This window comes from Python bivittatus, unplaced genomic scaffold (genome assembly GCF_059951505.1).
Source record: "Python bivittatus isolate LINGU-HERP-01145 unplaced genomic scaffold, Pbiv_v1 ctg000020_np1212, whole genome shotgun sequence".
In the NCBI taxonomy this organism is placed as follows: Eukaryota; Metazoa; Chordata; class Lepidosauria; order Squamata; family Pythonidae; genus Python; species Python bivittatus.
In genome coordinates, this window is record NW_028277030.1 from 83,135,864 (window position 1) to 83,156,635 (window position 20,772).

The following is a 20,772-nucleotide window of genomic DNA, read 5'->3' on the forward strand; positions in this document are numbered from 1 at the left end:
TGCACAGATTATGTACTTGGCCTTGACCACTGACAATCATTTGTTCTTCCTGTTGGGCCCCAAAGCTTTTGTTTTGAAAGTAATTTACTGATCCATAGGTGATGAGTTTGATAAGTTTTTAGTGGTCACCTTGATAAGTTATGCTCCAGAGCATTTCTTTCTTCTAAGGGCAAGCACTTGATTTCTCACAGTTTCAAAAAGTAATCTTGTCATGTCTTAAGGTACTTTGCTGTTAGTTATGGAAATATTTCCTAGATTTTATCATAAAGCATCACCTTTTTCTAATATAACAGCTCTGTGACTTTAATTTCTCATCATCATGCTAGGAGATGCCCAAGTATTTTAAAATATCTATAAATTAATGAGCTTAAGAACCTTATAAAAAGAACATTGGCAACCTATTGTAGATAATTTGTTCTCGGGTTATGTTGTGATGAAATGATTCTCTGAAGCCTACCTTTTTGTGATGAATTGGCTATACTTCAGTGTCTTACAACCTTATAGTTCTTTTTAACTGTACTCTGCACAGAAAAAATGTAATCAAAGAGCTTTAAGACTGAGATACATCTTCCTCTTCTCTGCACATGCTCCTTGGTGAAATGCTGGGGTGGTATTTGCAAAAAGCATTACAAGTGATATTAGGAAAACATACTGGGATAAAAGACTAACAATGGAATATGACAATAGACTTTGCATAGAAAGACAGGAATAATGACCCATCACACTACCATCAGCATGCTGTTTATTTGCTGTTAAGCTACAGTTCAGAATTTTGCCTTTCTCTGCCATCAAAATTGGTTCATTGCCTATTCTTTATTGATTAGTCCACATTTTTAGTAGTTTTATCTTAAACTTCAAAAATTAAACAGTGCCCCCTGCACATACCCAAAATGCTTTTTAAACTGGTAATTTAAATATATTTTAAAATATTTAGTTAGCTGCATTTACCTCTTTTTTGATAAACCATTAAAACTAGGTTTAAACCTAGAAATAGCAATTTAGATGTTTTTGACATATTGTCAACATTATATACTAACATATATGCTCATCTTTACTTATAGCTTATTATTTTCTAGCCTTCATATTACCAACCTGTGTCTCAGGAGAAAAAAGTTACAGAATTGTTTTCAAGCTATATTAGATAGTGAAAAATGTGGCACAACTTACAGAACATAATCACATTTTCAGTACCTATCCTTGTGCCCCAGTGGTCCAGAAAATGGGCAGAAGATACAAACAAATGTTAATGCTTGCTTACTTAATATAATGTTTACATGATAAGTTGCAACTGAAATATGTTACATTGTATATCTAAGCTTCACTGAATTTCTGTGGACTCTGAAATCTCACTATTTTAATATTCCATATGCAATTACAACAGTATTTTCTTTGTTTCCTGCATGCCTCTCAGTCTCATGCAGTCTTGAAGGCATAGGTAATGAAAAATACGTGATCTAAATTGAGCTTTTGTGCTGTGTGTAACCTGTTTTAGAAATCTACTCTGCCATTTTAAATTGGCTTTTATTTTGCATGTTCATTTTTAATCACACTGGGAAATGGAAAGCTGTTGCTTTTGAATGGTGTGCTTTGGCACTGTGTGATCAATGCATGTACTAATGATTTCCTTTTATTTTTCTTCTTTCCTACTTTTCTACTTTCCCCATCTTTTCATGTTTTGCACTACTGTCTCCATACTTTCTTCTGAATTTCTTTGCTTACTGTAGCAGCCCTTGCCTTTTCTCTTGCAGCAACAGCCCAGGCTCCAAGGATTATCACAGGGCCTGCGCCTGTTCTCCCACCAGCTGCCCTGCGTACCCCTACGCCAGCTGGCCCTACCATAATGCCTTTGATCAGACAAATACAGACCGCTGTCATGCCAAATGGAACTCCTCACCCAACTGCTGCAATAGTTCCCCCAGGACCTGAAGCTGGTTTAATTTACACACCTTATGAATATCCCTACACACTGGCACCTGCTACATCAATTCTTGAGTATCCTATTGAACCCAGTGGGGTATTAGGTAAGTTTCTCCAAGACAGTTTAATTGAACATTATAGGTAGCATGGTTTGCCCCGTTATGCTTGGGGAGATTCTGAAAGTATTTGTTTTGCTGTCAGTGAAATATGTTTCGGTTTTTAAAACAATTGGGTGAGTGCACATAATAAGGATATTGGATTTGAAAAATTTCCCTTTTTTCTCTGTAGAGGAGATTGAAATACCTGACATTCTTAATACATTGGTTCATTGGTTTTCAGCATGAAGACTAGATTTTAGTAGCACTTAGAAAAAGTTAGTGTCAATTTTATATTGCTGTTTCTGTTCATATCACATTTTTTACTTTTTTTCCTCTGTTTCTATATTAAATGTATATAATGAATTATGTTGTGGTTGTATGTCATTTTTTAATACTTGACTGCAAAGTAGTTACTGCCAGTGATTATATTCAGGGGCAAGAATATAGCCCAAACTAAGCACACATAAGTCTCATTAATTTCAGTTTGAGAAATTAGGTTGCAACCTTCTACCCACTTATGTGAAAGCATGCCTGATTGAACTGTATGCAATATATTGCTGAGTGCATATGTTATCTACCTAGCTAACTCTTCCATTGAAATCCATGGGACAGCTTAACTGTTGGTTTTTTTGGATCCTCAGGCTTAATGAGTCTTGGATCGACTATTTAATTCCCTATGGTCTTTATTTTTTTTAAACCTAAAATTCCAAGCCTGGTTAGAGAACCATAGATTTCATGGCTATATTCTTAGTTCCCATTTAGAAAACATTCAGCATAGTTTTTGCTTTAGATTTCACTGTATTTAAAAGTGCTTTTGTAATGCCAATTCTTCTACTGTAACTCACAACATACCTTTTATATAAAATAGCTGTTACTTTAAATTAATTACAATTAATAATATTGTTAAGGCAGGAGACTATACATTTTTCTGCTATCTCGCATTTCTACTTCCTTTGCAAGTCTTTCAAGATGATAGTATTTTCAGGAACTTTAGCTTGAATAGATACATTCGTAATCACCAATCACCAATCTTTCCAAATTACTTCATTTGGACCAGCATGTATATATGAATAACATGAATGTAGCATTTCCATAGATACTCATAATACACCATCAAATATAATTGTTAATTAAGTTTTAAGGCTAGACTGTTGGAACTATTTATAGTTAAGGATTTTTTTAAGGATAAGACATGATCCTATAATTTTAAAAAAGTTACTGCTTCTGTTTGAAATGTTTGCTTCCTCTCATTCTACGTGATGGTAGGTATCTATGGCACCTATCATAACTTAAAAATAATAATATAGTTTAATATATAGTATTAGTTTATAGCTGATCATTTTCAGAGAAGTTCTCCCTCACTAAGATTTACTAATTTAAATTAATGTTTAGAATTATGTGAAAATATTCTTTTTAATTTATGCTCTATTGCCTATGTGATGAAGTTAAGAGTAATCAAATCTGAAATTGGTGATATAATACAGTGCTTGAATGTGGAGAATATACTTGGTTTTTTACTACATAATATCAGAGTCAAGGCTATGCTTGTAACATGGAGAATGAATCATTAAAGTAAATACCATATATTAGTTCCCGCTGTATTGTGAAAATTAAGCATTAGTCTAATAAACTATGTGTTAATAAATGTTAAGAAGTATTGCTATGGAAATATGCCTCTTTGTTTTTAGTGGTGAATGCCAATAAGGCTGTGCAAATTATTTTAAAGACTTTTTTTGCAGTGTGTAAGAACCTAATCTATTCTAATTATTAAAACAGCTGCATCTTTTTTTTAAGTTTGTAAGCTGTTCTTAGCTATCTTTGCATGCGTGTGCATGCACATCCACTTCATTTTTTCCCCAGTGAGTCTGCTTTAATTATTTGAGGACAGGTGCCTTGTTGTATGTGCCCCCTCCTCACATATTTTAAAAAAAAAAAAAAAAAATATTTCAAACAATTTGTAAAGCCCTACTTTACTAATATTTTTGGTAAAATATTAGGATTTAACAAGTTCCTAGAAAAGTGATTTAGGAAAAAAAAGTGTAAATAATTTAAGGGAAGGTTAGCAAATAAATTTAAGGGAAGGATTGACAGTAGCATCAAATCTTAGTTGACTAATATTCAATTCCCTTTTATCTTTAGGTATGGCTTTCCCAACGAAAGGCTAAGAATTCAAGAATGGTCTTAACTGAACCTCATCAGAGCTGACTTTTAACAAATGTTTAGTTTTCAGCAGCCTTGAAAAAAAAATGTAGCCTAGCAGTCAGTGACTTACTTGCACTTTTTTGCACATAGAAATAAAAATGCTATTAATTTGATGTAGCCTGTGCTATGGCAAACTAGCTGTGATTTATGAGTGTATGGTAGTATACTGACTGCTATGTATTCTGTACTATCTGCTTTACTAATCACCTAATTCATTGCAGTTCACAGTTATTGACTTAGTTTTTTTAAAACACAGTCTGTAGGCTTGAGGAATTGTGTTATAATTTTTTTAAAAATGGTAAAAACTGGAAGTTGTTTAAAAATTAGCAAAGAACCTTCAGTATTAAAAATGGCATTATTTAAGATAGTCCTGCTGCAAGGAAGGCACTTCAGTGAATATGTGACTAGTAAAGCTCAGTTGTGTTTGGGTCTAGTAGATTTCATGAAATACTGTAATCAAGTTTGTAAATGAATGGATAATGCAGGTTAAGGCCTGGATGTTTAAAATAAATGCAATATTAATCTGCACAGATATAATCCATATATTAAGGTTAAAATTTGAAACTACTGTGCCTTAACTTGTTGCTTTCTTTAAATGGTATTTTAAGAAAGTGATCGTTTTAAATCCATTTTGATAAGCCTGCTGTTAATGTTTTTTCAAATGTTTTCTAACTATCTTGGTAATTGCAATTTAACTAGGTGCGGTGGCTACTAAAGTTCGAAGGCACGATATGCGTGTCCATCCTTACCAAAGGATTGTGACCGCAGACAGAGGTTAGTTTAGTTCTGCAGTTCTTGCTTATAAGAAATGCTTTGAGTGTACATGGAAATTTGCAACACCACAACTGGTTAACCAAATTCTATTTTGACCATTTTATTGATGTCTTATATTAAGTTGAAGCAAACATAACACTTTTCTGGCAATTTAAAACTACTGTACCCTTTCTGTCAAAAATCTACACACACACACACACACACACACACACACAAAGAAAACTTCAGTGTATTCAGTATTCAAAGTTATAACTACCTTTGTAAGCACTATGATTTAATTCAAGTAGGCCTCATCTTACTGTTGCGTCGGTATTTGATCTTCCTGTAGGACTCTTCATTAATTTGAGATATATCAGATTGGTGTTGCAAAATAAAATGAATGGATGAGTGCTTAATAAGGTAGAAGTATAGCTATATGTATTATTTCAGGAGAAAGCTGAAGATTTAGTTTCCTCTCTGTTGACAAATTGTTGTGCCATTTGCCCTAAAATTTCTAAATTTAACAAAGAAAGTAAAAATGATATATCTCAAGTTCGAGTTTAGGTTTTCCTAGCTTCTAGGATTTAAAAATTGCATTAGTTTTCTCATTTACAGATAAAATTCATTGCTTGAACTTACTACCACAATTTTGATATTTTGGTTAGCAAAGCAAAAACCTTGTTTAGCTTGGTTATTGAAGGGAAAATAAATCTTCATTTTCTCCTTTATATTATGCAGTTTACATTCCTTGTAAATTCATAGGCCTTTGAATGATTTAATTTTTTTGTGAGAAGTGACTTCTCGGTTTATTGACATTGAGTTTACTACTGAAAGCACTGTGACTATGTTCAGGAACATTTCTTCCAGCTGTGGTATTATTTTGGTTTCTGAATTTGGCAACTCAGTTGTGATATCAATATATCTCCCTTACCTCACAGAGGTATTGGTGGGGATTAATTTAGGTTGTACTGGTCTGTGACTGTAATAAAGAAGCTGATAATTTAGGTTGTACTGTCTAAAGTGCAAATCAGATTAGAATGCAGAACTTTAATTCTTGGAGTACATTTTTTTAAAATATTGCACTAAAATAAATTGAGATAATAGATATTTTATTCCAAAATGAGATTTCGAATCCTAAATAAATACCAGTGCCTTTACTTTTAACCAATTCTTCAGCTCATACCATTGGAGCTCTTTATTAGAAACATTCCAAACAAGATAGGTAGTTTCTGGAGCATTTCAGAAATGTGCCACACTGTATTTTCAAAGTATTTTTCTTTTCTGAAAAAAGCACTGTTTGTATTGAATCGCTGTCATGAATGTTCACTTCTGTGAAAAATATCTTGTACAAATAATAAGGGAGCAAGATCATGCATTCCTACTTCCATTCTTCTTGGATGCCACATGTGAGTGTGTTTTTCAATGTGAAAAAAATCGTGCCTATAAGCCCACATTACTTGATTTTCCTATTTTGCAAAATATAGTCACATGTGCATATCTAGAGGTGATGGAAACAGGACAGATGTATCAAGTGGAATGGGAAGAAATAATCACATTTCACTGCTCATTGAGAGAACTGTACTGGAGAGTACTGGGCCAGAGACTCAACTTGCTTTTGATTTTTTGAAACTGGAAGGCTTTGACATTTGGATGGTAATTGAGTTTGTGACCTTCTTTTGATCGTATCTAGAGTTGGCAGCCATTAGAAACAATGTTTTGTAGGTTTGGGGGAGATTTGTTAAGAATAATTTGCAGGTATTGTATTAAGATTTATATTTTTATTTTAGTAATATTTGAGGGCATGTAGCATATGCTTTTAGCAATAGAACGTCCTAAAGTACATCTTAATTATATAGTTACCATTCTATATAATATGGTGACCTTTTTTTTCCTCCTAATAATTGGTTTTCCTAATGGTGGTATCTGATTCAGAAACACATGACATTAGTGAACATGATGAATAATTCCAGATTCCATCAAACTCTGAGGTGGCCTTTGTTTATTCATTTTGAATTGTAGATAATATTGTAAAAGAATGGAATACTATACCAGTTTTTGTCATTAATGCGTTTTTCATCTCTATCACTTGGTGCCCCATTCAGGTTTAATTTGTTGTGTGCAACCAAGTTGAAAATTCCATTGTATTAACATTGCTGGACACTGTATACAGTAGCTTCACATATGTCTGAATAATTGTCCAGTTTCAGTATTAGTTAAAATTCAATGTCAGTAAACCGAACCACTTTCTGTTCATAAGAAAAACTATGAGGAGTTAACTGAAGCTAGAATATGCATTAATTTGATCTGTGGTTAACTGAGATATTAAAAGGAGTGTCCTATTATTGTAATGTCTCATTAAAGAAGATTTTATTCTTAATGCTGGCTTATATGTAAGCATTGTGTTTAAAGCAAGAGCTCCCAAATTGTCTGTATCCATTCTCTGAAATTAGAATTAAAGAGATCACATACTTAATTTCTCATAAAGCCCCGCCATATAAATAATATAAAACTGAATTTATGTAACAGAGAGACTGACTGATTTACTTGTAATAAACTGTAAATGGTGTTGCACACTTGACAAACCTGTGTGTACTGTAGATGGTCAGGGACTTGGCAGAGGATGTATCACAGGTGTACTGGTATCTTATGATAGCTTGCATTGATTTACACACACAAGAAATGGCAGTGCTGAAACCATAACAGTAAGTGTTTTTTCTCAAAGCCAATTGTCACATAATTTACAAATTGTAATACCATATTAATCAAAATTGTAGTAAGTACCAAGAACGCTTTAAGATTCTGGATATCTAATACACATTTTTATGGTGGCAAGATAGTGCCACATTAAATATTTATTAATTTTAAGGTTTTTTTTTTTTTTACAATATTTTTAACTTAAACCCCACTTCTCAGCATTTAAAAAAAAATCAGGGAAAATAAGGTATCATTTAAGTTACAACAGTAATGGTTTTAGAGTTCATGAACTGTAGCCTGAATGATAGGCCATAGAAGTAATTTAAAACCAACCCATGATGTACGGCCTTTAAAAGTGTGCTATCTGTGAACATTGCACCTACTGAATTTCATTTTTAAGAAATGGCACAAATCTGACTTTGCACTGAACACCTTTCTCACTTTCATCTCCTCTGCTTTAGTCAATGGCAACAGTACAAATATTCTTATCAAACCTCAGAATTTATTAGAGATAATAAAGCTGTTGAATGAGTCTTAAAATTTGTACTACTGTAAAGTGGACCAAGTTGTTGAAGGAGAATGAGAGAGACATTAAAGAAGAAACAGCTCAAGAAAAATGGGAATGATAACTTTCCACTTGAGAACTTTTTTTATGTTTTATTGTAATATTTGTGTGTTTTGGAAAAGAAAATAGTATTTACAGGTGGCTTCTTTTAAAATATAAAAATATAAAGCAGGAATGTATATGAAATGTCAAATTTTATTGTATTTGCAAAGTATTAGCTTTGAAAAAAGAGCTGTTTGTAGTTTTTAAAATGCCTTATTAGTATCAATTAGATTTCCTCTATTTTTGATGTAACTAGAGCATTTTAAGTATAGAATTTTAAATGGCAGGACTTTTACAGTGTTTACATACCAAGTGCATTTTCTTAGTGTCCTATATGTGTAAAATAGTTTTTTTTTAAAAAGGAAAAGCTGGCTAGAACATTTGGCCTTTTCCTGTTTCCCATGAACAATGCCTACTCTTCTAGACTTCAATTTAGTATTGCTTTGTATCATGAAGCCAAGAAGTTCAGTGTTGTTTGTAAATAGAATCATTGAAAAGCAATAAAATTTATTGAACAAAAAAACTTGTTTGGCCCCTAGTTTGTGAAACCAAATGACAAATCAAGTTTCTTAGATTCATTTCTTTTAACAGTCAGTTATTAATAATCACATTCATCATTACTAGTTGCTTTGATTGCTTGCACATGGGAGAATACTAATGCTTAATAGCAGTCAGATACTGATATGGTGCACTGACTGTTCTCAATTCTTTTATCAGGTTCCAGAAATTGTTCATCATTTTGTTTTGTTTTGTTTTGTTTTTTCTTTCATTGACTGCTACTAACCATTAGTTATATTTTTATTTCTATTTTTCCTTGTTAACCAGTTTTGTGGGACTGGGCTTCTCCTTCATATGTTCAAATCATGATACAAGGCTGTCATGATTTTTATTGCATTCTGTAGATGGTGTCAAGCAGTATGTCAGAATTAAACATGCTTGTTTTTATTAGTTGTGATTAGTTTTCATGTTGTCATTAAGCCGTCACTAGCTGAAACTAATCTCTTCTCTATCTTTCTTTCTTTTTTTGTTTTTTGTTTTTTGTTTTTTTTGTTTCTAACCACCCAGCCGCCACCGGCAACTAACCTATGACCTTCTGACCTCTGAACTCTTCACCCAATGATGACCTGACCATGCCTGCCTGCTGATCAGTTAACTGGTAATCGCCTTTGCTTGTCTGTCTTCAGTGCAGCGAGCTGAGGCATTTGTCCGTTCGTCTTACCATCTAACAAAAAGACAAAGAATTTGTTGTCCTCCAACTCAGCTTTTTTTCCCTGTTTGGGTGAAAGTGGTTCTAGAACCTGCACTGAATAGTAGTAAAGCAATAAGGTCCAATTCATCCCTCCGCACTGATCATCTTTTAGTGTCCCACCCTAAAAATGGTAAGAAGGGCCTAATTTAAGAGATGGAAGCAGATGTCCCTTAACTCTCTGATGTCAGAGGCAGTTACTGTGAGACTTCTAGGAATCTTTCTCTTCTCATAAAGAAGTCAAAGCTCTCTTTGAATGTACTGTGTGATGATGCATCATGCATGAACCTTTGGTCAGGGATGTCATTGGTGAAGGGATTCCTAAAAGTATTCAAAATTTGACATGCAGTGTAGTCACTACCAATGCCCTCAAAGGGCAGAAGATGCAGCCTTTTTTATATTACCTGCCAAATTGGGTGTTTTTAATTAAAAAAAAAGTGCCATGAAAAATAGGTTACTGAATTTTTGAACCACATCAATGCATAAAAAGACAGCAACACTATAGAAGCTAATGCTGAGATATAGTTCTTTTACTATACATCAACTTCCTTTTAAAAAATTATATGAGTACAAGGTACATGCATTATGTGTCACATTACTGGGCAAACTGTTCAAATATTTTTTTAAGCCTCCCTGTATAGAGTAAATTCATAAGGATATAAAAGCCATGCTTGCCTATTTGCTGTATACATGTAATGAAATTGTAGATAAAGTGTAGTGCATTGAAACAAATTGAAAAAAAAAGTAGATACTTTTACTATACAAGGGTGCTGGTGCAGAAGAAATATATATTTTTGGAAATGTAGCATTTTATACTTTCAAGTGTTATAAAAAAGAAAAAAGAACAAAGAAACCCTTTATTTCATTAAATGATTTTTTCTGGTGGTTGTCAAGAAACAAAAGACCAAAAGAGCCTTTTTGTCTTTCTTTTTTATTTTTTAAGTATTGGAATAAGTATAAAGAAAAGAAAGTGCCTTATTTTCTTCATGGTCATTTAGTCAGGTGTGTCGTATAATCAGCTCCTCCCTAAGACAGCAAGTTAATGCATGCCACTCAGTCGCCCAGTATGTGAAAAGAAGCTGTGAGGAAAGACAAATGAGTTGACTATTAAAATTACCTGGTTTTTGCCACAGCATGATGCAACCTTGTCAGATCCTAAACTGTGAAATAGAATTGTTCCACCAACAGCCAACCGCAATATTTTTGTAACATGTTCCCTCTTCAATTGTAGACAATATATTTTTATAATACTTGCTCAGCCTTAAACCAAAGGGTTCTATGATGCAGTTTCATTCTAAATCAAATTATAAGATTACAATAGTTATAGAGTAGCAAGTGTTTTGGGTTTTTTTAATTATTATTTAGAGATTGGTTTTCTTTTTTTCTGATTGAAATAGATGCAGGAAACTACAAGAGAACTTAAACTTGCTCCCATATAATTTGGTCCATGACTAAACCAAACATTAAGATTGAGCATGTTATAAGCTCTGGGTGTTTTATCTACAATGCCAAGTAGAGTATAGATTTGCATAATTTTTCTACTTGATGAATGTTAACTACTGGTTGCGCTTTCCATTAAAGGAGGATATACCAATTTACTATCTTGGAAAATCCAGCTGTGGTTCACTTTGAATTTTTAAAAGAAGTTCGTGTAGCTGAATTAGTATTAATTAACACTAGTGTTTATAAACACTTTACGCACAAACATGGAGTATAAAATTAATGAGCAAGTATCAACATGGTAATGGCTTTGAAACCAATTGGCAAAGATCAGGTGATACCTTGCCCTTTACATTGTGTCAGCTTATTCTCCTAAAAACCTTCACAGTTTCCGAATCAAAGGTCAATAGTAAGTTAGGTAAGAGGGCTTATTTTTTAAGCATCTGCATGGTGACTTTATCAACATTGTGTCTCACCTGGAAACAAGTATCAGTTTATTTACTATGCAATAAACATTCATGTTTTTGTACTCAGCTAGCTTTCCTTTTATTCTGCCACTGGCTTTGTCTTCCTGTTACATAACATTTTTGTTTTTTATTTGGTTTTACTTTTGGTATATGCTGTGCCATTTTGATTTTTGTTTGGTTGAATAAACTTGCGACACTCAAACATTTTGGAGAGAGAATTGCTATAACGTTACCAGTATTTGATCCAGTTTCATCTCAACTGTGATAAACCTGGACATTTTTAGATGCTGATCAGAGGTCTCTTCTTGGGAGAAGCGTGACTTCTAAAAGTAATGTTTGTTCTGAAACAAAGTTTGAAAACTTGGTTGATAACATTTTGGATCAACTTAAAGCATGACTTTTGAATCTCTGAATGCCTTGGTTCTCAGTATTATCATTCTTTATTGAATTTTTCTTTCTTAAAATATGTAGTTTAAGTCTTTTTTCTGACAGTATTATGTAATTTTTAGAGTGGGTATATGGGAGTGTCGCTTGTATGTAACCGTACAGATGACATGTATTTGTCTATTCTTTTATCTTAGTTTGATGCTATGTATGTAACATAACCAACCTATTGCCTATGAGAAACATGTAAGATAATGTATTTACAGCCATTGTTACAAGTTTATAATGTATTTTTCTATCTTGTTTTATATGTATGTTATATAACATTCAGAATAATTTTTTTCCTGATTGAGAAAAGGATACAAAAATGCAAAACCCACAATTTTGATAACTGAAAATTGCTAATTGTTTTGCAGTACTTTATTATTATATTGGGAGTGTTGTCTTTCTTAGGCTTTTAGTTAGCTACTGGATTGAATACATTAGACATATTTGGGTTTTAGTTGGGTTTTTACATAGCTTGCATTTTAATTCTTTGGTTCTTTGCTGTTTCTATTAACCCATAGCATTATTTTAATAAATGTTATAATACCAACCTACTAACTTTGGACTATGTCAGTTTATTAACCATTACATGTTTAATTGAATAAACAAGGCAAGACAAAAGAATGTAAGTTCTGAGTTCTTGGACTAACCCTGAAGAACGTGACCACAGATAACATGTGACTTGTTTTATGTTGTTTGTTTGGCTGACATTCTGCACACTACTATTGAATTGGCTTTGGTCATTCTGGACTTTTACCTCGTGGATAAGTGCCAGTAGAGTGGGGAACAAGTAGCATATTTGCAGGTAATCTTGTAGAGCCTTGCCACTCGCCTTTCAGCATCTGCATTACTAATTCCACAATCTCCTTTTCTAAAATAATCACTGTCATCTCATAGCAAAAGGGCAAAGATACCAATATGTTGGTATATAGTATGTGCCTAAAGAAACCAGTTTGATTCTTTGTTGAACCTTTATGATACATATATTCAGTTTGATTTGAATGCTCTGATTAAAATGATAGTTCAGCATCTCGGTATCTAAACAGCATTATTGTATACATTTCTGAATGTATCTAAAGCAAGAAACAGACCAGTAACCTAGCAGAATCCATATTTCTTCCAATTTCATTGTGATCCTAAAGGTGATTTAAGAAGCAGTCTTCAAATGACAAGTCTCAGGTAATTAAATTGTCTTAAAGCAGACTGTTTCTTAATAAACAGTTTTAAAATTGTGGGTTCACTGCTTCTTGGGCTGAAGGTTCCTTTTTTAATATTGGTGGTTTGCAGTGTTTAAATGCCACCATAGTACAGGTCAAAATTATTTAAAGTCAAAGTAGGTCATTTTCTAATTATTGCAAAAAGTATATAAAGTATCCATTTTTAAAAGAAGTCTAACATTATTTTGTATGCTTATCCATGGGGATAATTGCTTGCAGAAGTCTGTTGTAAAAAATTGTTCTACAGGTTTTTCATGAGCGGAGAACAGTTGGTAAAATATGGCTAATGTGGCCTCTTCATCTGTTTTCAAATTAAATTTAATATATTAATTTCTGGGAGACCTATTTATATGGAAAAATATTTGTATAAAACATTCCTATGAAATACTTCAGATAATTTAGAATGTAAACTTACATCCATTTATATCAGATTAATAAGATTTAATTTTGAAGACACATGCATACAATTGCTGTTAGAAGCACAACATGGATATTGTTTTTTTAAAAAAATTGAAGTCAAACCTTTTCATTTTTTAAGAAAAATAAGATTTTGTTAACCAAGTGGCATGTGAATCAGTTTTTCTACCTGTTAAAATATGTAGTACATTGGAAAAACTATTTTATTAATACTATGCAGCATAATTTAAAATGTACCATGTATTAGAAGAACCTGGAAGAGGATAGATTTAAACATAAGGATTTACCAGCTATGAATAATATAGTAAAATAGAAATTATTGAAATCTAAATGAATTCAAGTTAAATTCCCAATCTATTCAAGGCTAGTTTCCTAAAAATGTCCGATAGCAATGTGCCTTATTCAGTATTGCAGGATAAAATGTAATAGGGGTATTTAATATCCATGAACAATATGCATGCATACATACATATCTGAAATTATAGCTAGCATGGATTAAGCAGTATCTAATACTGAAAATTAGGTATGTTTTATATAGCCATCACTCCTTATGTTTTTGATGCAGAGGAAACCAAATGCTGCAATGGTCAAATAATGCATGTGGAATGAGAAGCAGTTGACAATTGCTTATACCTAAAATTACCTAAAACCCTTTTAACATTGTAAGGCTGGGAAATAAATAAACATTTATTTCATGATAACTTTCATACCACCAGTCAGAATCCCATATGGTTTGACAAGTTGGCAGTTTAATTATATAGTTAATTAGGGTGATGATAGAGGGGAAAATTTATCTGAGGTTATAGGATCATGAGTCAACAAGTGTAACATTAAACTTCCACATTTTTAACATCATTAGCTTACTTTCTAACAAAGTTACTCCTTTTAGAGGAAAACTTTTTTTACACTATTTTCATACAGTGGGGCAAAAAAGTATTTAGTCAGCCACCAATTGTGCAAGTTCTCCCACTTAAAAAGATGAGAGAGGCCTGTAATTTTCATCATAGGTATACCTCAACTATGTGAGACAAAATGGGGGGAAAATCCAGAAAATCACATTGTCTGATTTTTAAAGAATTTATTTGCAAATCATGGTGGAAAATAAGTATTTGGTCAGTATCAAAAGTTCATCTCAATACTTTGTTATATATCCTTTGTTGGCAATGACAGAGGTCAAACATTTTCTGTAAGTCTTCACAAGGTTTTCACACACTGTTGCTGGTATTTTGGCCCATTCCTCCATGCAGATCTCCTCTAGAGCAGTGATGTTTTGGGGCTGTCGCTGGGCAACACGGACTTTCAACTCCCTCCAAAGGTTTTCCATGGGGTTGAGATCTGGAGACTGGCTAGGCCACTCCAGGACCTTGAAATGCTTCTTACAAAGCCACTCCGTTGCCCGGGTGGTGTGTTTGGGATCATTGTCATGCTGAAAGACCCAGCCACGTTTCATCTTCAATGCCCTTGCTGATGGAAGGTGGTGTTCACTCAAAATCTCACGCTACATGGCCCCATTCATTCTTTCCTTTACACGGATCAGTCGTCCTGGTCCCTTTGCAGAAAAACAGCCCCAAAGCATGATGTTTCCACCCCCATGCTTCACAGTAGGTATGGTGTTCTTTGGATGCAACTCAGCATTCTCTCTCCTCCAAACACAAGTTGAGTTTAGACCAAAATGTTCTACTTTGGTTTCATCTGACCATATGACATTCTCCTAATCCTCTTCTGGATCATCCAAATGCTCTCTAGCAAACTTCAGACGGGCCCGGACATGTACTGGCTTAAGCAGGGGGACACGTCTGGCACTGCAGGATTTGAGTCCCTGGCGGCGTAGTGTGTTACTGATGGTAGCCTTTGTTACTTTGGTCCCAGCTCTCTGCAGGTCATTCACTAGGTCCCCCCGTGTGGTTCTGGGATTTTTGCTCACCGTTCTTGTGATCATTTTGACCCCAAGGGGTGAGATCTTGCGGGGAGCCCCAGTTCAAGGGAGATTATCAGTGGTCTTGTATGTCTTCCATTTTCTAATTATTGCTCCCACAGTTGATTTCTTCACACCAAGCTGCTTGCCTATGCATATTCAGTCTTCCCAGCCTGGTGCAGGCCTACAAGTTTGTTTCTGGTATCCTTCAACAGCTCTTTGGTCTTGGCCATAGTAGAGTTTGGAGTGTGACTGTTTGAGGTTGTGGACAGGGGTCTTTTATACTGATAACAAGGTCAAACAGGTGCCATTACTACAGGTAACGAGTGGAGGACAGAGGAGCCTCTTAAAGAAGTAGTTACAGGTCTGTGAGAGCCAGACATCTTGCTTGTTTGTAGGTGACCAAATACTTATTTTCCACCATGATTTGCAAATAACTTCTTTAAAAATCAGACACTGTGATTTTCTGGATTTTTTTCCCCATTTTGTCTCTCATAGTTGAGGTATACCGATGATGAAAATTACAGGCCTCTCTCATCTTTTTAAGTGGGAGAACTTGCACAATTGGTGGCTGACTAAATCCTTTTTTGCCCCACTATAGATTGGAAACAAAAGCTATAAAAATTTTGCTGTAACTACAGTGAAAATAATATAAAGGATATGTTATTTGTAACAGTACTTTTCATTTTGAAAAAACAGCCATAATGTGCAGCTTAAAGAAGTCAGACACTATAAATTATTTTGTAAGTATGCTATATACTAGAAATTTTATCTAGCCCTTCCATTCCAGAGCAAGGATGCAGCAGAGAGTTCTCACTGGAGGATGATGCAGTGTAGTTTTCTCCAATTTCCCTTTCCCCATATCATTTCCCACAGTGTTCTAAACAGTGGGATCTTACTGGAACAATGTGGGTGATGCATAGGTTTCATGGGGTAGGAGAGTTCTTTCCCCAATTAAAATCTGAACATGATTACAGTTAAGCTAAATTAACACTAAAATTAAAATTGTATTTAGACTGATTTCACTAGTAAAGTGGAATGTAAATAAACACAACTAATTTCATTTGATCAAGTAATAAATTGCCAGTATCACTCTCTTTAGGGAACCACAAGACTATTTGTTTTTGCTGGAACTAATATCGCTAGGACTTTAAATATTTAGCAGTAGTAATAGTACTTTAGGCTTGCTTTTACAGTCACATTTTCAGCCTATTAATTAGGGGACCACTGGAATCATATCTGATGGAAATACTAATTGAGAGTGGACAGCCACTCAAAAATCATGTAATGGAATCATCTGCAGACCATCTGTATGTTGGCATAAATTTCTGCAATGCATAGAATAAAAATAGCCCACAATTACAGTATATACCTCAGTTTTGTTTGTTTTTTTAATATTCTGTTTGGGATTCTGTGTCTTTTTCAGGTATTCAGAATTGCCAATCAAATATTTTATGTAATACTCAATGTTGAATCAAACTGGTTAGAAAGGAACTATGTTCCTGGTTCTTTTTATGCTGCCAGCTAACTAACTGCAGGTGTGAACATCCTGCCTCAGGTGGATATTTGAGAAGCAGCAGATTATTTATTTCCAATAATCAGTTCTTGATACTAGATATCATGACAGTTGACTACTAATTAAATCAGAATTACTCCCAGGAGAAAGGTTTGCATTTGAACAACTAATTATTAGAGAAAGATTTTTAAAAGATATAAATATTCTTTTGAGTTGTATTATTTGAATTTTGTGTCCACAACATAACATGTATTAGGAAAAATGGATGTTGCCCAAACACATGTAAATAAAAAACATCACACCTGTAAACGATGTGCAATGAAACTGGAAATTACATGTGCTTTATCATCAGAAGCCAATGGGCAGCAAACAGTGCTGCCATTACTTTTATATTTTGAAAAGTCAAATTTTGTTCTGTATGGAACTGTATGGCAGAATAAAGAATGTACATTTTTGCACTCTTTAACTGTCATTAATGGTTTTAGCACTTTAGTATATCCCAGCTTTCTATGCCTGGCTTTTTAATATTCTTTCACTGTAGACATCTATGAGTGGCTTGTATCAGATTTTAAACACAAATAGAAATGTCTGTATAACAGTGAAGAGTTTCTATAGAGGTATCTCAAACTAAAGATAAAATGATGTGAAATCCAGCATAAACAAGAATAGTTGTTTTGCATAGTTTATGAGCAAGAAAAAAAGGTAATGTTGCAATTATCTTACAAGATATTAGTTACACATTTTCTTACATGACATACAATTAGAGAGGGTGTATCTATTGGATAAGGTATTTCTCCTTGAATTGTCACCACCACCACCACCACATCTCTGAATGTTTGTGTTTTCATAGTCTGATTTCCTTAAGGTTGCTACTGCAGTAGAGGGGTGGGGAGAGAGTATTAAAAATGACATCAGTAGTTCAGCCTAAGGAACTGAGCATGGACATTTTTAATTATATGAGCTATTGATATTTCATTCAATGTATTTTGGAGGACATATCATGGTTGCCCTTTAGAATCTGCTTTCCACAATGATTTTGATTTACTTAGAGTGCACCCTTGCATCTCTACCCAGAAGTAAGTTCCATTGAGTTTAATTAAACAGTTCACAGGTAAGTGTGTAAAGGACTGATGTCCTAAGTTGTCTCCTCTTTTCCATAGAATGTAAGCTTTTCTAGTTGCAGTTTCTTCTTCTCTTAGATTGCATTTATTCCCAACGCCCTCATTCCTGTTTTGTTTAGCTGCCTTCACCATTCTTAACACATTTAAATATATATTTTTAAAATTTATGCCTGTATTGAATATTGCCTCTGTATTAATAGGAAATGGAGGGTATGATGTGTGTTTCATGGTTGCTTATATTCTACACTATACATAACAGTCTGCAGTTCCACATACCCTTTGGTCAAAGCACAGTAACTGAGGAGCTTCACTTTCTTCCTTTGTCATTTCCTCACATCATAAATGATCCAGTTAATCATTTATCCCATTATTAATATTATTCAATATTGTTGGTACCAATTCTGTCCCTGACAAGCTATTAGAAATCTGTTCAAATAGACCACATCTCCTCCTTTACCATAATAAAATTAGTAACAAGATTCAGAGGCAAGAAGTTTCCATTGGGATTTCTGATGCTCCATGACTATCACAAATGTGTAATCTTTGGCAATACAGAGATAAATACTTGGTCTCAACGTGTTTCTTTTGCTGATCATTACTTCCATTATCTTGTCTAGGTCACATTAGGCCAGAATTGTTTTTCATTTCCTTAGATCTGCTGGCCTTCACCACTGCAACTGAACTGCAAATATTGCTGTACAGTAATCTAGTTTGAAGAATTCCTATTCCAGCACTGGGAGTGGGGATAAGTGGGGAGATTTGGACAAAGATGTAAATGGAAACAAGACTTAATTGTGCAAAAGTCTGGGTATTTACTCATGGAAAGGGGGAGTTATTTTCTGTAACTTAAGAAAGGATTCTTGCTACCCTAGCCCTGGAAAGACCCTTTATATTTACTCTCACCTTGAAGGAAGCAATCAATGAGGAATATAGATGGAAATGTTGACAATGTCATTAAATCATTGCATAGATTCTTGCTTGCTTCGAATCCTCCATAATTCATTGATCTGTGCAGTGTGTCTTGATTTCAAGAGGCTGGATCTTTTTTAAAAAAAATTTAGAATATGGTTAGAAGGTTTATTTTCCCTTCCAGTTTGGCACTCTCATTTAAGAAATGAGAAAGGTTAATGAACATTTTTCTTCCCATTGATATACAAAGTATAACCAGAATCATCTTGATGAATTACAGTAGTCTAGATAATTCTGGCTTTCACGTTTTATATTATTGGTAACAAAGCTATTGCTTATAGACCCAAGGAATCCTCGAAACATTGGGATTCTGCTCAGCAGATTTTGGAAAGAAACAAGTTAGTAGGAGAGCCCTGAAAGGCACCCTATGAACTACCAAGTTAATTTAGATCCCGAGGAAAATAAACACGGATAGTCAAGCTTGGGGGAGCCAAGCCTTGCATGTGAGGTCTGAATAGTGTGCAGTGCAGCATTCCAAAAAGTGAGTAGGGCTGGGATTAAAAGTAAATTATACTTAAATACAATTGAAATGATTACCCTCCATGTATTTCATTATTTATTCTGTCAGCATAATTATGGTTTGGAGCCAACCTTTGGAAGTGTTCTGGAAGCTGCACCCAATGCTTTGAAAGATCTATAGGTTATGCACTTCTACTCTACAGACTTCATTCCTGAATGGAATCTCTTATCCGAACACAAAAGTGCTGCTATCATACACCAAGCTATCATAGCACTTCTAGCTTAGCCTAGATTCTTGCTGATAAAACCTTTTGGGAGTGGGTTATTGGCATAAATGCTTGGAGGTGAGACCTCACAAGTCTCACAGTGGCTACCATGTTTTGCTAGTCACAAATCGGGAGAGAATCTAAAGGACATGGGGTACTTTGATGTGATAAGAGTATCTAGCAGACCTGAGGAACACATAGAAGTAGGATCATTACAGAAAAGTTTCCTTAGTCCAAGGGAGGAGAGACTGTGAGAAAGGCTCAGAGTATCTCTGTCTTGGTTAGGCTAGATATAAGTTGATCTAGAGAATTACTTTAGCAAATAATTCTACTTTAAAGATTCTGTTAAATTACTAAACTAGCAATAAAGTTCATTCCAGAAATCCAAGTAGTTTCTGTTTCCTGAGTTTGTCACTTTCAAAGGGTTTGGCACTTGGTAATCTTAGTCCCCACGCTGGGATTCCCAGATATATCGAGGATAGTTCTTGCTTGGCTTGAAAAAGATCACTTTGACGATAAACTAAAATGATATATTTCACGGCATTGAGGGAAAATCTGTCTTTGATGAAGAGGAAAAGTCAGATTTAATATTGTATGGAGCAAATAGACCAAAAGTCAAAACAGGAACAATTGAAGGAAGTATTTTTTTAAAACCTTGTTAATATTTTCTACATTAAGTAATTGGGAAATATGCTGATTTTCTAGAGAAATCATAAATTAGAATATGGTGTCTGTGCTCTTTAGGGATCGAGTCATTTTCATTGGTAGGCTCATGACAGTCCCTGCTTCATTTCTGAACAAATGAAATACGGTGGTTTAAAATGTTTGCCACTATTTAAAATGTTAAACAGGTTTTCTCAATGTTTTTCTCTCTCAAAAACAGAAATAGTCAAAATTGGGGGCAGGCAAATATTTAAATAAGGTTTCCTCAACTCTTGGAGGAATTCAGGTATGAGTGTTAGCCATTCATAGTCCTATTCTTGTCTGTCTTTTCAGTTCTCTTTTGTGCTTTGTCATTCAGGGGTCGAATTGTTTTTCT

At 34.1% G+C, this 20,772-nt stretch overlaps 1 protein-coding gene across 7 annotated transcripts in view; it reads left to right on the plus strand.

Moving 5' to 3' along the window:
• The window catches only part of QKI (QKI, KH domain containing RNA binding), a 123,434-nt gene extending 106,050 nt beyond the window's left edge, over positions 1–17,384 (plus strand). Inside the window, exons 6-9 of one of the 7 annotated variants that reach the window (XR_003084838.2) lie at positions 1,412–1,435; positions 1,749–2,021; positions 4,155–4,991; positions 9,337–17,384. Coding sequence is in view for 6 of the 7 variants with exons in the window: in XM_007429406.3 (XP_007429468.1) it covers positions 1,412–1,435; positions 1,749–2,021; positions 4,917–4,991; positions 9,337–9,353 (389 nt within the window). In the remaining variant the exon portion in view is untranslated. Of the gene's footprint in view, positions 1–1,411; positions 1,436–1,724; positions 2,022–4,154; positions 7,876–9,336 lie in introns of those variants that run through there. The other 6 variants (XM_007429406.3, XM_007429405.3, XM_007429409.3 and 3 more) reach the window with 6 other exon arrangements.
• The last annotated feature ends 3,388 nt before the right edge of the window (positions 17,385–20,772 follow it).